General features: G+C 36.8%; 2 protein-coding genes across 5 annotated transcripts in view; one reads left to right on the forward strand and one right to left on the reverse strand.

Moving 5' to 3' along the window:
- The first annotated feature begins 2,118 nt into the window (after positions 1 to 2,118).
- On the forward strand, positions 2,119 to 8,684 carry dusp4 (dual specificity phosphatase 4). Its single transcript, XM_055180787.2, has 4 exons — positions 2,119 to 2,636; positions 3,314 to 3,441; positions 4,552 to 4,771; positions 6,846 to 8,684. The coding sequence occupies exons 1-4, from the start codon at positions 2,261 to 2,263 to the stop codon at positions 7,223 to 7,225; spliced, it is 1,104 nt and encodes a 367-aa protein (XP_055036762.1). The 5' UTR covers positions 2,119 to 2,260; the 3' UTR covers positions 7,226 to 8,684.
- A 2,363-nt stretch (positions 8,685 to 11,047) lies between these two features.
- Positions 11,048 to 16,937, reverse strand: part of tnksa (tankyrase, TRF1-interacting ankyrin-related ADP-ribose polymerase a) — a 122,709-nt gene continuing 116,819 nt past the window's right edge. For all 4 annotated transcript variants that reach the window (XM_055180783.2, XM_055180781.2, XM_055180784.2 and 1 more), the window contains 7 exons: positions 15,763 to 15,883; positions 15,561 to 15,658; positions 15,371 to 15,445; positions 15,184 to 15,289; positions 14,878 to 15,064; positions 12,736 to 12,892; positions 11,048 to 12,618 (listed from right to left, as the gene is read on the reverse strand). In XM_055180783.2, coding sequence (XP_055036758.1) covers positions 12,532 to 12,618; positions 12,736 to 12,892; positions 14,878 to 15,064; positions 15,184 to 15,289; positions 15,371 to 15,445; positions 15,561 to 15,658; positions 15,763 to 15,883 — 831 coding nt within the window. In that variant the 3' untranslated portion in view covers positions 11,048 to 12,531. The remainder of the gene's footprint in view (positions 12,619 to 12,735; positions 12,893 to 14,877; positions 15,065 to 15,183; positions 15,290 to 15,370; positions 15,446 to 15,560; positions 15,659 to 15,762; positions 15,884 to 16,937) is intronic.

Consider the following 16,937-nt stretch of genomic DNA (forward strand, 5'->3'; position numbering starts at 1 on the left):
AGCATAACTACTAGGAGCAACAAATATAATGAGGGTGACAGTACTGGATCAAGTGACTCATATTCCGTATACTTCAGGACCAGACCACTTCCTGTTTTGTCACATAAGAATGTAAGTACTAAATGTGAAAAGGCATTTTTACAATGTCCAGAATATAATGTCCTACTCTCAATGCTGTACGAATCTTCCGAAATCAACCCCATCCTCATCCTGTTATCAATGTTTACACATAAACACACATCACAGAGGTGATGAAGGTTTTGACGTCAAGCGCTCGGCTCAGTGTGGTCGCTCCTCCCAAACGCAGTCGCCAAATCTTCCTTTTGCAGTTTCTTCATGTGCCATCCCTCCGTTGCTATGACAGCTATAATTTACCCATAGCCCCCTGTGAGCAGAGCGCTGCACATGTGCGCTAAGCTGCCAGGTCACATGGCTGCTGTGGAGGCTGTCACTAGTTGCTCACTCACAGTCTCCCCATGTGAGTTCATCACATTCAAAACCTCAAATTCATACATTGGCAGGCAGAATGACAACTCATGTGCACCCAAAAAAATATGAATATGATTGTTTTAATGAAATGTCATTTGGCTGGGATTATACTGGGATTCTGCTTTGTAAATTTGAGTAGTTCTTGTCTATATATTATACCTTGTGCATGCAAACAACATCTACAAAATAGTTATACATTTAAAATGCTTTAAAAATGATATCTCCACATTTCAATTTAATAAGACAAAAATGTGTATGAGTCTGTGTATGATTCTACCATATTAAAACTCTTAAATAAACACTGCTGATAATGCTGAAGTTCATGTTACAGTTTGATCAAGAGAGTGTAAATGAATTAATTTACAAAAGAATGCAAAACCGTGCTTTGATCGGGGAGGGGAAGGATAACATTAACACGTCTCTTGGACAGAGATCCTTCCTGTCTATGCTCAACTGAAGCATCGTTGCAAAAGCAATATGCAAATGCAAGAGTGTCAAAAATGAACTTGTGTCAAATCATGCAAATATTTTATATTGGAGATCCGGTGGCCTGAGAAAACAGCACGTTTTAAAATGCAAAACTATTCTTTTAATCCCACATGAACAGATGGAAGCAGGTATGTGCATGCTAGCGTTCATTTGTTGTGGGAATGTGGTAACTCTGAATTCATTCGAGAAGAATGCAGAGATACTTTGATACATGAGTCAATGACATGTAGGAGTGCCAATAGGACATAGCGGTCAGGTTTTTGTTACTTTATGGCAACAAAAATTACAAAACTAAAGACTAAATCATATCCTTAACACACAACACTCATATCTACATATCGATGCTGGCATTAAAATGGATTATAGGCTATTGGCTTTTTATTGTATTTTACAGTTATTATCTGAAACCACACCAACAGAAGCTTACATTTTGAAGGCTGGTCTTTTCAGTTAACCAGGTTAACTAATTAACTAGGTGCTTTCTTAATCCCAGGAGTCAATACAGAAGTCACCCCCATGTCTCTTTTATAAATCAGACAGATTCCTAAACCCCCTGTAGGGCAAATGATCATTAATCACAGCAATAATTAACTCTTTCAGCATAAAGGCCCATTACACATAGCAAAGCAAAGTTGATTATAGATAGATAGATAGATGGATAGATGGATAGATAGATAGATAGATAGATAGATAGATAGATAGATAGATAGATAGATAGATAGATAGATAGATAGATAGATAGATAGATAGATAGATAGATAGATAGATAGATAGATAGATAGATAGATGCGCAGAATTATGGGGGCAGACGTTCTTACTTATTGATTATAAAACCAAAATGCGTGTATAGTTTGCTATTACACAAATAAATCTGTTGTTTTTCCCATTTTCACTTGTGATTTAGCTATTTATTTCAGCAAACATTCGTATTACATTTATTTCATGCTGACTGTTTGCCATTTGCCACCCAAGTCAAATATTTAATGAATTTCAAATTAATTGTGACGGCGGTCTGCATCGATCCAGACTGACTCTTTTATGAATGAAGAGCGAACAGCGAGCAGTTAATGAATGGAGCTCGTAGAAGACGTCATCTCCAGTGTGACGCAACTCTCCATATATGGAGCGCGCGTCTGAAGCTCATTCATAAAACGGAAAGAGATAACTGCCCGTGGTAGTAATGCTCTCAGGAGAGTAACACAACATTACATCGCTCTGGATTTGACGTATCGGTTTTGTTCGCGTAAGGTCAGGATACGTTTGGCCTTGTCGAGTGAGGAAGATGGTGACAATGGACGAACTTCGTGAAATGGATTGCGGCGTTTTGAAAAGGTTGATGAAGGACGACAGCGCGAAATGTCTGGTGTTGGACTGCAGATCATTTCTAGCGTTCAGCGCCGGTCACATTCGTGGTGCCGTAAATATTCGGTGTAACACAATTGTCCGGAGGCGAGCGAAAGGCTCCGTGAGTTTGGACCAGATCTTGTCGGGCGACGACGAAGTCAGAGCCCGTCTGAAATCCGGCTTGTATTCCGCCGTGATCCTGTACGACGAGCGGACGTCAGATACAGACACTATCAAAGACGACAGCACGATCACACTGGTGCATAACGCCTTGTGTAGGGATATATTTAGGACTGAAATCTTTCTGCTGAAAGGTAAAGGATCCACACTACACAATTCCATGAAATGTGTTATTGTATTGATTAATAATTACGACATCAAATAAACCCACAATACTGTCTTGGTGGATTAATGTCTGTTATGTTTTTAATCAATCTGAGCATCAAACCAATGATAATGATGTAATGGGTGTGTGTGTGCAATATATGAATCTCCTTAAATCTTGATAATCACTCATTTTAGATCTGTTTTAATGTGTTTAATAACAAGCGTCAAGGCGTTTGTTTACGGTGTTCAAAATGTCTCTAAACCACGGAAAAACTGTAGTACACTTTATTATTTACTGTAGTAAAATTCTTAGATACCATAGTTTTTCGGAATTATCTTAAAGTAAATATTAAAGTACGGAATTTAATACAATTTATCAATTCACTGTAACCACTAACACTACAGTTGTTCATGTATGGATAATCATAAACTTATAACGGGCCTATGCCTTATAGTAAAAATTAAAACGTTTATTTTTGGGCTTATCATGGAGGCCAGAATTGCTGTTTAATTCTGATGTTCTTAAAAATGCTTAAATTAAACATTATGTAAATGCCACATCAAGCTTTATAAACCAAAACAAGTCAACACAACCAACGACCATACAGAGGACAATAAAATGTAAACTGATGTATTAAACATGTTTGTTTTTTTTACATTATAGGAGGCTACGACAGATTTTCCACGCAGTATCCTGATTACTGTTTGAAAACCAAAACATTACCCGTTTGCTCCCCTCCATCAAGCGTGGAGGCCAGCTGCACATTCTGCGGAACTCCACAGCACGACCAGGTAACAACAATTTCGACTAATGGACAGCATCCTGTAACATTAACCGTTAACCACTATCTTCCGCTTGATGCTGCACTCTTTTAGGGTCTGCAATATCCGTGTACAGTGTCGGACAGGCATGCCGGTGCTTTTTAATAAGCGTTTTCGACTTTTTGTGACGCTGAGCAGACCGTTCGGTATAAATAAATCAAAGTACCGCGAGAAAGATTCGATATCTAAGTTTTCTACTCGCTCTCGCGGAACTTTGATGTCATTCGCTGATTGATTTGCGCAATGCAGCATGAATTCGTAAAGTTAATATCCACATCGATCACTTCCTGTCTCTACAGCTCGTTAATCAGGCTTTCAAAGCCATAACGGTTTCAAATCGATACCCATTTCCTGAATAAATAAACTGGACGTTATTCGCGTGACCTTTAACAGCAAACACGTGTTAGGGACTTAATCCTGTAGAAATCGTTCCCTTTGATCAAATTATTATTTGCGCTATTTTAATTTATTTAATTTAGTTTTTTGCTAAGACTCTATTATTGTATATTTTAAAGGTTTTTACATTTTAGTAATTTATTTCGTATTTGTAAATAAAGAATAAAATTATGGAGGGCCACAAGACAAAAATATTATTTTATACACTTTATTATACACTAATATTATGCGTTTATACACTAAAACACTTATTATGCTTGTATTTCTATTATAATTAATCTTTTTTTAATTAAATAGCCAAAAATGTTACACTCAGTAATGTAGGAAAAGAAGGGAATGACATATTGTCTGAATTAAGTTATTTTTAATATTGTCTATTATTATTATTATTATTATTATTATTATTATTATTATTATTATTATTATTTAATCTATTTATTTATCTATTTATTTATCTATTTATTTAGATAACTTTTGTGTATCATTTGTTAAACAAGTGTAATTGTTTATATTTAGTAAACTAGGTTGGACTGAAACTGAATGTAAAAACAAATACATGTGATGTTTGATCCAAACAAAAAATAATCAAATTAAGTTTATAAAAATGTTATAAAAATGTATTTCAGAAATGCAGTGTAAATAGTGTCAATCAGAATATTACTCAATCTGTTGTTTCCATTACAGGGTGGCCCTGTGGAAATCCTACCCTTTCTGTTTCTGGGCAGTGCACTCCATGCATCTAAAAAGGATATGTTAGATGGTATGGGCATTTCGGCTCTACTGAATGTATCTTCAAACTGTCCCAACCATTTTGAAGGAGCTTACCAGTACAAGTGTATCCCAGTAGAAGACAACCATAAAGAAGATATCAGCTCCTGGTTCATCGAAGCCATCGAATTCATAGGTATGCACAGTGTTTTTCTGTACATACAGGTTTGGGATTAGATATTAGGTGAATTGATCTGATGATGTTTAATCAGGTAAAATATTCATCTGAATTGCTCATCTTCGACATCAATTACACACGACTGTTTTAATCGTACAATCATTTCTATAGATAATTGATGTCAGCTTATTTATACAGTTTGCATATAAAATGTATTAGACAAATACAAAGCTGTTTGCATACGCAGATAAAGTGCAAATAGGCCTTGGTTTCAATAGGGGATGTGTGCTTCTGTTTGCGGTATGGGTGGGTCTTCCTCATAAGGGTTTCCGTGACTGTGCGAGGGGGATGGGAAGTCTATATCCAATTTCAGCTCAGCATCCTCTGCACTAAAGCAGAGCACCCAAGTAGGCTTGCCGCATTTGATCGCCCTATTCTAGGTGTGTGCGTGTGTGTGTGTGTGTGTGTGTGTGTGTGTGTGTGTGTGTGTGTGTGTGTGTGCTTGTATGTATGCGTCAGAGTGCAGAGCTTAGGGACTTGAGTCTGACTCATCCTTCATTCAGGGGTGCATTGATACCGGAGTTACCTCAGATCTGGATGTGCATGACTATAAAGACATAAATGTAAAGAGCAAGGTGTAGAGGAAATGTAATCCATTGTGATATACCTGGCTGTGTCTCTCTGTATCTCACTTCTTTGCTAATTAGCAGCTTGTTAGTAGTGGCAGGGAGGGTCTGTGTTTACATGTTTTAATGGTGTGAAACCACCTCAAACCATTTTGTTTGTCAGCAGTTATTACTATGAGGTCTGTTCGAATGCGTAATGCCCAGCTGGCCTTTATTTCTAAAATTGCAATATACAAATTATTGGGCGTTTATGGTGATATAAAAGCCACAGGTCATTGCACACAGTGTAAAACAAAAATGTTTATGTTGGCAAACAGGGTCATCAAAATCAAAATGGGCTTTATTGCCAAAGCGTGCTTTTTTGTATTTGGAGCTTCCAGTGTAGACATCCAAAAACAGAGCAAGATGCAAAATAATAAAATTATAGTTTTACATTTTTATATGAAACATATTTTGTTATGCACACATTTACAGATTATGTGTACACCTGTTTAAGGGTTTTCAGATTTCAGATCACCGCAATGATTGCACATCTCTCTAAAAAACACAAGGGGGAGCTACAGCGCCTGTATAAATGAGACATTATCAGATTAATTTTAAATATGTGCTATGTGTATTAATATTTACTGCCAGGTAAACCTTGCAAAATATTTAAAGGAACAGTATGTATGAAATTTATATCAATTAATCATAAAATGGCCTTATATGTGACTAGACATTAAGAAATCATTTTCATTTCAAATACTTATATCATTGACAACATTGGTCTGGCCAAGATTTTGTCATTTAAAAAGTGGAGTTGCAGCCCTCAACTGATGTTTATGTTGTCATTTTGTGTATTGGCCACCAGTTGTGTGATTGCAGTACCAGTTTTAGCCACAAGTTTTGTGATTGCAATACCAGTTTTGGCCACAATCCTACATACTGTTCCTTTAATGTAAATAATCACAACATGTGTGAAATTATTATTTCATAAACAAACAAAAAATGTACTGTTTTGTTGTACATAATTGTTCTTAAATTTTGTATTATTATTTAACATACAATGTGACCCAGCTAAAGTTGTGCTGTTTTCTACATAAAATTATCCTACATAATGTAAAGAACATTTGGTTAAAATATAACCATGATATCTTTAATATTGACTGAGGTCATTACATGGTAAAATCAATGACTCAAATTAAAATCTGATGCCTTCTATGTCAAAAATAGATCATGAGACTTTAACCTGGATTTCACAGGCAGGGTCAAATTGTGTATATAATAAAATATGTACAGTCAATTAAATTTCTGATCTTATTAAATTGCACATTTATAGTTACAAGCTATTCATATTTTAAATTTGGTTTGCAATGAATGCACAACCGTGATTACATATGAACCCAGATCTGTTCTAGGCTACACCCTCACTGTGTATGACTCATGTTTGGGCTAAACGCTTACCAAACTCTCTACTTTCTCCTCAGACTCCGTCAAGGATTCCAACGGCCGCGTTCTGGTGCACTGTCAGGCCGGTATCTCGCGGTCGGCCACCATCTGTCTGGCATACCTGATGAAGAAGAAGCGGGTGCGTCTGGAAGAGGCCTTCGAGTTCGTTAAACAGCGACGCAGTATCATCTCTCCCAACTTTAGTTTTATGGGTCAGCTGCTGCAGTTCGAGTCTCAGGTGCTGGCCACTTCCTGTTCCGTAGAAGCAGCCAGTCCTTCCGCCACGCTCGGCCCCAAGTCTTCCTCCACCCCAACGTCTCCCTTCATCTTCAGCTTCCCAGTGTCGGTGGTGACGCACTCCCAGCCCAGCAGTCTCACCTACTTACAGAGTCCGATCACGACGTCACCGAGCTGCTGATACGTAGCTCGTCCCTTCGCGAGAAGGTTCCTCCAAAGACTGAACAGAAGGTTGAATTTTTTGAAGTCCTTCACTTGGCACAATCACATGGTCGTCGAGCTTTGTTTTTTGGAAGATGACCCTCACCATGCATTCAAATCAGAAGAATGCAATCATAATATCCTGTGAGGACAGTTCATCTCCTTCATGGGGTTTACTTTTAAAGGTCTGCTCCATGTGGAGAGCAATGGGAAGAGGTTAAACGCAGCAGTCCGTACCTTTTTTTCGGACAAAGTGCAGAAGTCCTTTAACCCTGACAGGTCATATTGGGTCTGGACTTCCCACTTTCCCTTCCTTCCTGCCTCTATCTCTTTCTCTGGCTCTCATCTGCTTGAAGAATGACTGAATTTCATTAATAGAGACAGTCCAGTCCTGCTGGAGCTCCCAGAAGTGCCATTGTTGGCAAACCGTAGCTGGCATGATCTCGAGAAGAAAATGTGTTTTGCTATTTGTCAGTGCCTTGCACAAAGAAGGTACAGGATGTTTTTAAATGCTCACGTCGGCCCCATCACATCTTCTTCTTTACGAAATATCACAAAGACAGGCCAGTCGTTGAACCCTTGAATCTGCAATACGGACATATTCCACAATCTGTTCCTATCACAAATTAGAGCAATAACCTACTTTTCCTTCTTCCCAGTCACCATTAAAGCACTGTATGGTTTGTTATGTTGTATGATTGTGATTTCAAACTTCTAATTTTGTTGTATGCCAATTTGTACAGAAGAGATCTCATTCATTATTCCTGCTGTATGCCTTACCAATAATGACTGTGGTGATCTTCCACTGGGAATGTTCTCATTAATATGATATTTAAGTATTAGCGTGTGATACTTATACTCGGAGGTCTTCAGAAAGGCACACAGATATTTGAAGGCACCACTTTTGATCTAGTAAATGGCCCAGATTACCCTGAAGGGCTAATACACTGAAACTTTTTACACTGGAAGTTTGGGAAACCATGCTTTACTTTCCCATAAGTCAATTTGCTTTTTAGAGTCCCTTATTGATAATATAATTGGGAAATTGCTCTGTATATTTGCAATGTGTACATGAGCCCCGTTCTTTTTTTTTGTGAGACCGTGGGCATCTTTTATAGAGCACTTAAGTGATGCAAAATTGATTTGAGGTTTATTTTGCACCTCATCGGAATTGAAGTTACTGAGAAGCAGCAAATGTTTCCCCGCATTGTTGAAATGTTTGTTTTGTTTTTGGATATTACATTATTGGTTAACAATCACTCTTGAATGCAATACTTTTTACTGTACTTGTTAAGAGAAATGTTATTGTCTGATGGCTCATGGCAATATCATATAGAGGGTTACGATTTTCGAACTCTTCCCTGTTCTGTTGTATTATATGTAAATTTAATTTATCTCATGATTGTCTTTGTTAAATATAAAAGTGTTCTTTAACGAAAGTCTGGTGTGTTTTAATCATAAATCTCGTAGGATATTTTGCTCTACAGTAATGAGTTTTTAAAAGTGCATTATTCAGAGTTCATTTTAGCCACTGGTCAGAGTCAGACCATTAAACAAACAGAAACCGGAAGTAAGTTATGACAAGACGCGTAACCGCGAGAACGCACGTGAGTCCGATGTAACCATACATTTATATTAAATTACATGAGATTAAACTATATTTTTTTGCTCTGTGTGACGCTTTTTGTACAGGAACTTTTAAACTTGATTTAAATGGTTGTCTGACTGTCTTAGCTGTTAGTCACAAGTATTCACATAACAGGCGATTAATGGAACATTATTCATTATTTAACAGATATATTAAAGCAATTGGCTCTATACTTAAGGGGATAAGAATTAAGATTATAGTTGACTAAATTAATACTAACAGGATAAAAATTTATACTCAGTAGAGGCTCTTTGTAAAGAACCACAGTGCCCCCTAGTGTGTGTTTTGGTAATTAAAAAGCCCATTTAATCCATACCATCTTCCTTGATGATTATAAATCACTAAATAAATCACAAACTTGTTTAAAGGAGTTAAATAAACTTGACACCCAATTATCCACTTAATGTCGTTTTAAACGAAATAAATTAAATATGGCATAATATTTACAATTTCAATCTCAATACAAATCTGACTACACAATTGCAGCTTTAAGGCAGTGTGATTTTTAAAAAAAACACTTACTCTGAACTGAAATGTGATCCTTGACTACACAACCAGCTAATTAAAAAAATGTAGATTTATACATCATCTGAAAGCCGCATAAATAAGCTTCACTGCAAAAAAAAGACTTTCTTACTTAGTGTTTTTGTCTTGTTTTCAGTAGAAATATCTAAAAAAAAATTAAAGATGATTTTTCTTGATGAGCAAAATGACCTAATAAATAATTCTAGTTTATAGACAAAAAATAAATAAAAAAAATAATAAAAATACAATTTAAGTAAATTTAAACCTAAAACAAGCAAAGTTTTAAAATAAGTTTTCTTTTTTCTTAAACATTTAATTGAAGCAAAATTTTCTTGCCCTATTAGATTTTTTTTGCTTGTTTTAAGCACAAATTCACTTAAATTTTATATATATATTTTCTAAAAACTAGACTTATTTTCTTAGGTCATTTTGCTCATCAAGAAAATAAATCTTGATTCAAGAATTTTTTTATATATTTCTACTGAAAACAAGACAAAAATACTAAGTAAGAAAGTCATTTTTTGCAGTGTTTCCAGTGATGTATGGTTTGTTAGTATAGTTCCATCTCAGGCAAATATCATCCCATTTAAAAATATTGAATCTGAGGGTGAAAAAGTTGTCAAAATTAAGTTCTTCTCTGCAAAAAATTATTTTCAAGATAATTTTTTTTAGTATTTTGTCTTATTTTCAGTAAAAATATCAAAAAATTCTTAAATTAAGATGCTTTTTCTTGATAAGCAAAACAATCCAAGAAAATAAGTCTAGTTGTAGACCGAAAATGTCAAATTTAAGTAATTTTTGTGCATAAAACAAACCAAGCAAAAAAATCTGCCAATAAGGTATATTTTTCTGCTTGTTTTAAGCACAAATTCGAAAAACTAGACTTATTTTCTTCGGTCGTTTTGCTCATCAAGAAAAAGCATCTTAATTTAAGACTTTTTAGATATTTTACTGAAACCAAGACAAAAATACAAAAAAAATCATTTTTTGCAGTGTAACAATAGAGAATTTATTAAATATACAAAATATCTTAAAGGTGACAGAGAATGAAAAACCATTTTTACCTTGTCTTTGTTGAATAATGGTAGTCTACCCGCATTCACAAACATACAAAAAGTGCTAGAGCTGCTAAACATCTCAGTCTCATAGAAATTCCTCTTTTAGAAATGTCAGCCAGAAAATGGCCCAATCTGAAAAACTGATGCTTATGACATCACAGGCATCTAACTGCCCCTCCACTTTAAAATAATTGGCTACATTTTTTGAGTGGCAGCAAAGTCAGCCAACCAGTAATGAGATTGCAAGTTAAGCCAGTAGGGGGGGCCAAATAGGTGCAAAACCACTTGTTTAAAATCCCCCACCCTAATAGAGCTAAGCTTCTAAGGCATTACAGACACAAACAAATTTTTTTTGTCTTACATGTCACATCACAAAACAAGGATACATACCCCGTTCAATCATTCTATGTCACCTTTAAAGATTTTTGGCATAAAAGAAAAATTAATAATTGTGACCCATACAATGTATTGTGTTCGCTATGGCTACAAATAGACCTGTACAAATAGATTCACAATTCTAAGATAAAACAAAAATAGAGAATATAAAAAGTACAAAACAGCACACAGTAGATGGTATATATGACACGTACTTTATTAAGACTGTTTTACATGATTGCAGTGTGTTTGGTTAATCCACAGATCTCTTGTTAAAGCCGTTTCTTGATCAAGTTCAAGTTTAGATACAGCTCAAAAAACTTGTGTTTCTCTCCCGTGTATTGGCTTGAGCAGTTTGGGTCTTTGCTCATACTACTAAGAGGAGAAAAATGTCTCACTCTGGTATGAACACAGATCATCTTCAGCACATACAGAACCACAAACCAACCTGAGCAATGTCCAACAAACCTAAAGTCTAATGAACTCCTCGAGAACAGAGACTTCCAGAGGTAGAGCCACGTCCAAAAACATGTCCTTCATTTGTAACATGAATGCGAATATGTCAGCCGAGCCGCTGATATATCAGTAGTGTGTAACAGTAAAAACGTTCCCGGGATCCTCCGAAAAAGAGGCGTTTCTCCGACACCGGAGAAACCGTATTGGAATGAACAAAGAATTCCTGTGGTTGTGATCTAAAACGTAGTGAGACCAAGCGGAGTCACTCGCGCAACGATTATCTGAAAATATAAAAGGAAAAATCTGAAAGAAATCATTTCTGCGTCCTTTACAGTACTTATTAAACCCATTCTGCATCAGTAAACAACAATAAAAGCTATACAAAGGCATTGTCCATTACACAAGCTGTACATTACTGGACATTTTTTCCTTATGTCATTTAAAAATTATTCTGAATAACTTAAGTCCTGCTTAAAAGTGCAAATTTTTTAAAAAGATGCATTTTGTGATTGGGCTATGGCAATGGAATGAAACATAATGAATGGTAATCCTGTGCAAAGAAATGTAAATGAGTACCAAGTAAAAAAACGTATTTTCTGGTTTCCGTATCAACATTCATTTGCTTTTAAAAACCCTCTAAGGATTTTATTATGAGAATGCATGAAGAAACATTAAAACCACAACACAATGAGCTTCAGTGTCTTCAATGAACTTCAATAAGGGAAAGGGGGGTGACTAAGTAATCGGGTCCCTTTGAAGTTTAACAGAGACATGGTCCATTTTCTTAGTGTGAATTATATAGTGTAAAATAATAAAACTAAGTCACAGTAAAACTATATTGAAAATAAAGTTTAATGCCTGTTAAATTGAGTATAATGATGAAAAAGAGGTCACTTGTTGTCTGGAGCTTGCAGCGGGAAATTTCATTTATCTTTTAAGTCCTTCCTATTAGCCCTGAAACATTGTGTGACCAATATTCTGACCTTTGACTTAAAGAGGACTACAAAGAGTCAAAACACGGCCGGCCAAGGCAACTCTTCTTGTAAACACAAGGGGAAAGAAAGGAGAAAATGCTAAATCAAAAAGGATTATGGGTAAGTGAATACCGACGGGGCAAACGAAGTGAGAAGCTATGTGTGAAGATCAAGAGTGTGCACGTGTATGAAATGTTTGGGTACAGTCCGAGTTGTTTGATGGGGCCATGGCCCTGCTGATCTGTGAAAATTAGGATTTCTGTGGCTCTGCTGCTGGAGATGGAGGTGTGCTCTCTGGTTTGATGATCTGGTATGTGATGAGGTACTCTGGGTAGGCCTGCAACAACACACAGGGTTAACCCAATATATACTACCTTACCTTACAATAAGGGTTGTTAATATAAAATGATAAAAAATAACAGTTACCACAGTTGTTAAATACAATGTGTCTCACCTGTTCCCCTCTGTAAATGACATATTCAGCATAGGCTAAGCCATTGACACTGGGTCGACCGATAACAGAATGGTGTCCTGGAGGGGCGTGGGCCATTTTCATGGCACTGAACTGCAAGAAGGATTTTCCCAGAGTCACCCGACAAAACAACATCTGCCTGCAAAAACAGCACACAAAGCACTTTATAAGACACACAGCGCCATCAGCTGGTCATCTAGAGTAAGTACTAATATAACTACAGTGAGGAAAATAAGTATTTGAACACCCTGCTATTTTGCAAGTTCTCCCACTTAAAAATCATGAAGGGGTCTGAAATTGTCATCTTACAGTAGGTGCATGTCCACTGTGAGAGACATAAAAAAAATCCAGAAATCACAATATGTGATTTTTAACTATTTATTTGTATGATACAGCTGCAAATAAGTATTTGAACACATGTCTATCAGCTAGAATTCTGACCCTCAAAGACCTGTTAGTCTGCCTTTAAAATATCCACCTCCACTCCATTTATTATCCTAAATTAGATGCACCTGTTTAAGGTTGTTAGCTGCATAAAGACACCTGTCCACACCATACAATCAAGAATCCAACTACTAACAAAGCCAAGACCAAAGAGCTGTCCAAAGACACTAGAGACAAAATTGTACACCTCCACAAGGCTGGAAAGGGCTACGGGAAATTTGCCAAGCAGCTTGGTGAAAAAAGGTCCACTGTTGGGCAATCATTAGAAAATGGAAGAAGCTAAACATGACTGTCAATCTCCCTCAAACTGGGGCTTCATGCAAGATCTTACCATGTGGGGTTTCAATGATCCTAAGAAAGGTGAAAAATCAGCCCAGAACTACACGGGAGGAGCTGGTCAATGACCTGAAAAGAGCTGAGACCACCGTTTCCAAGGTTACTGTTGGTAAAACACTTAGATGTCATGGTTTAAAATCATGCATGGCATGGAAGGTTCCCCTGCTTAAACCAGCACATGTCCAGGCCCGTCTTAAGTTTGCCAATTACCCTTTGGATGATCCAGAGGAGTCATGGGAGAAAGTCATGTGGTCAGATGAGACCAAAATGAACTTTTTGGTCATAATTCCACTAAACGTGTTTGGAGGAAGAAGAATGATGAGTACCATCCCAAGAACACCATCCCTACTGTGAAGCATGGGGGTGGTAGCATCATCCTTTGGTGGTGTTTTTCTGCACATGGGACAGGGCGACTGCAGTGTATTAAGGAGAGGAGGATCAGGGCCATGTATTGCAAGATTTTGGGGAACAACCTCCTTCCCTCAGTTAGAGCATTGAAGATGGGTCGAGGCTGGGTCTTCCAACATGACAATGACCCGAAGCACACAGACAGGATAACCAAGGAGTGGCTCTGTAAGAAGCATATCAAGGTTCTGGTGTGTCCTAGCCAGTCTCCAGACCTAAACCCAATAGAGAATCTTTAGAGGGAGCTCAAACTCCGTGTTTGTCAGCGACAGGCCAGAAACCTGACTGATCTAAAAGAAGATCTGTGTGGAGGAGTGGGCCAAAATCCCTCCTGCAGTGTGTGCAAATCTGGTGAAAAACTACAGGAAACGTTTGACCTCTGTAATTGCAAACAAAAGCTATTGTACCAAATATCAACATTGACTTTCTCAGGTGTTCAAATACTTATTTGCAGCTGTATCATAAAAATAAATAGTTAAAAATCATACATTGTAATTTCTGGATTTTAGATTATGTCTCTCAGAGTGGACATGCACCTATGATGACAATTTCAGACCCCTCCATGATTTCTAAGTGGGAGAACTTGCAAAATAGCAGGGTGTTCAAATACTTATTTTCCTGACTGTATAATAATAAGGGATTATTGCAGTTTATAGAATAGTAAAGAATGATCTAGTAGTGCTAAACGGTGTATGCTGTAATTTTTTCCTCATTATAAAATTAAATAATTTAATTTACAAAGATTTAAGCTCAAATAATAAATATACCACTAACATTGTTACCAAATGCTTTTGCTAGTCATAAATGAATCATGGGTTATTAAAAAATAACATTTGCAATGGTATGTGTGATGTTGCATTCTTGCCACTAGGTGTCAGTGCAAGTCAAAGACAGCATCATACAAAATTGATTTAGAGTAAAATTTGATATGAAATCTGCCTGTGACAGATATAACAGGACCGGTCTTTATGTGTCGGGCACCCCGTCCCTCCGCCGATGCCGTAGACATACTGATTGCTTTTTGAAGAGTTCTCTGCAAAATAGATCCCAGCTCCAAACATCCCCCCTATGTAAGCATGCCTCTCATCAAATCCTTTATGAATGATGGCATTGATGAATGGTGACCCTGTAAGATAAGGAAAAATGGAAAGTAACGTAGATTTCAAATTAGTCTGAATCTCTTTTATGAATAGCATTAATGACAGATCATTAATCTTAAATTAGGGTCCGGTGCAAGGGTAGTACCATGAAAGAGCATGCGCTCATTGTGATGGTTGTGATTCTCGTCTGCGATCTCTTTCTGCCTGTGCGTGTATCTTTCCCTCAGCTTCTTATTCACCACCTTTTGAATCTACCCAGTTACAAGGATTAAAACTTAAGTGAACCATTCCTTCAAATGTAAAACAGATGGGACTATGCAAAATATCCTCACCTTAAGAATGTTGTACCTACTGAAAACCCCTCCTGCATTGCCACCATCCCTGTGCTCTCTAACAGTGCTCTGCATCTGAAAAACAAAAAAGTTGCATATGCCTGGTACAGAAGTGGCATTCTTACTACATAAACTCTGTGCTGACCAATCACCATCCAGAGTTTTGGGGAACCATTTGGGCTCCACTCACCTCTTCTTCTACCGACTGAAACTCTTTATCATCAGGGGCCAGGTCGATCAGCACCGTGCCCTGACTGGCACAGTGGAATGTTAGGTATGGGTTGGCACCTGGAGGAAACCACACAAATAAATGAAACTGCAACTTACTTTAATGTGCTGGTGTGTGTTTAACCATAAACGGATGATGTTTGGTTGGACACTCTTGAACTGACCTTGTTGACCGCCCAGCAGTCTCTCAATGCCTTTGATAAGTTTGTGTCTGTGCCCGTACGCGTTGATCCCAATCTCCTTGAGTTCCTCGTGCCCCATATCAGCCAGCACATCCAGAGTAATCTAATACAACAGGTGGACACCAATCAAATTAATGGAAGCCATGGACGTCTGCAGATATGACGGATCACAGACGTGTGATTATGACCGATACAACACGAGTCCGACAAGACGGGATACAGCTATGGCCAAACTCTTGTGAAATCTCGCCGAATGGTCGCTGTTTCCATCCAAATATTACACCCCTAACTTCAACAATTCATGGGATTTAGGCCGTACACTGCAAAAAATGACCTTCAAGAAAAAATTACTTAGCATTTTTGTCCTGTTTTCACTAAAAATATCTAAAAATTCTTAAATTAAGATGCTTTTTCTTGATCAGCAAAACGACCCAAGAAAAAAAGTCTAGTTTTTAGACCAAAAATATCAAATTTAATTGATTTGTGCAAAAAAAGCAAAAAATCCGCCAATGGGGCAAGCAAAAAATCTTGAAAATTTTTCTTAAACATTAAATTCAAGAAAAATTAGCTTACCCCATTGGCAGATCTTTTTGCTTGTTTTATGCACAAAATCACTCAAATTTGATATTTTTGGTCCAAAAACTAGACTTATTTTCTTGGGTCATTTTGCTCATCAATGAAAAGCATCTTAATTTAAGAATTTTTAGATATTTTTACGGAAAATAATACTAAGATTTTTTTCTTGAAAATCATTTTTGCAGTGTACACTTTTGCAAAATGACCTAAGAAAATAAGTCTAGTTTCTAGACAACAAAATACAATTTAAGTGAATTTGTGCCTAAAACAAGCAAAATTATTTTACATTAAGTGTTTAAGAAAAAAGAAAACTTATTTTTTTATTTTTTTATCACCCCATTTGCAGATATTGCTTGTTTTAAGTTTAAATTGACTTAAATTGTATATTTTTTGTCTATAAACTAGACTTATTTCTTAGGTCATTTTGCTGATCAAGAAAAAGCATCTTAATTTAAGAATTTTAAGATATTTCTACTGAAAGCAAGACAAAAACACTAAGTAAGAAAGTAATTTTTTTGCAGTGTAGCTGTATCCCTTCTAGCCAGAACCGGCATGGGCACTGCAGAGGTTTTAATGAAAAT

Source organism: Misgurnus anguillicaudatus, chromosome 9 (genome assembly GCF_027580225.2).
Source record: "Misgurnus anguillicaudatus chromosome 9, ASM2758022v2, whole genome shotgun sequence".
NCBI classification, from domain to species: Eukaryota; Metazoa; Chordata; class Actinopteri; order Cypriniformes; family Cobitidae; genus Misgurnus; species Misgurnus anguillicaudatus.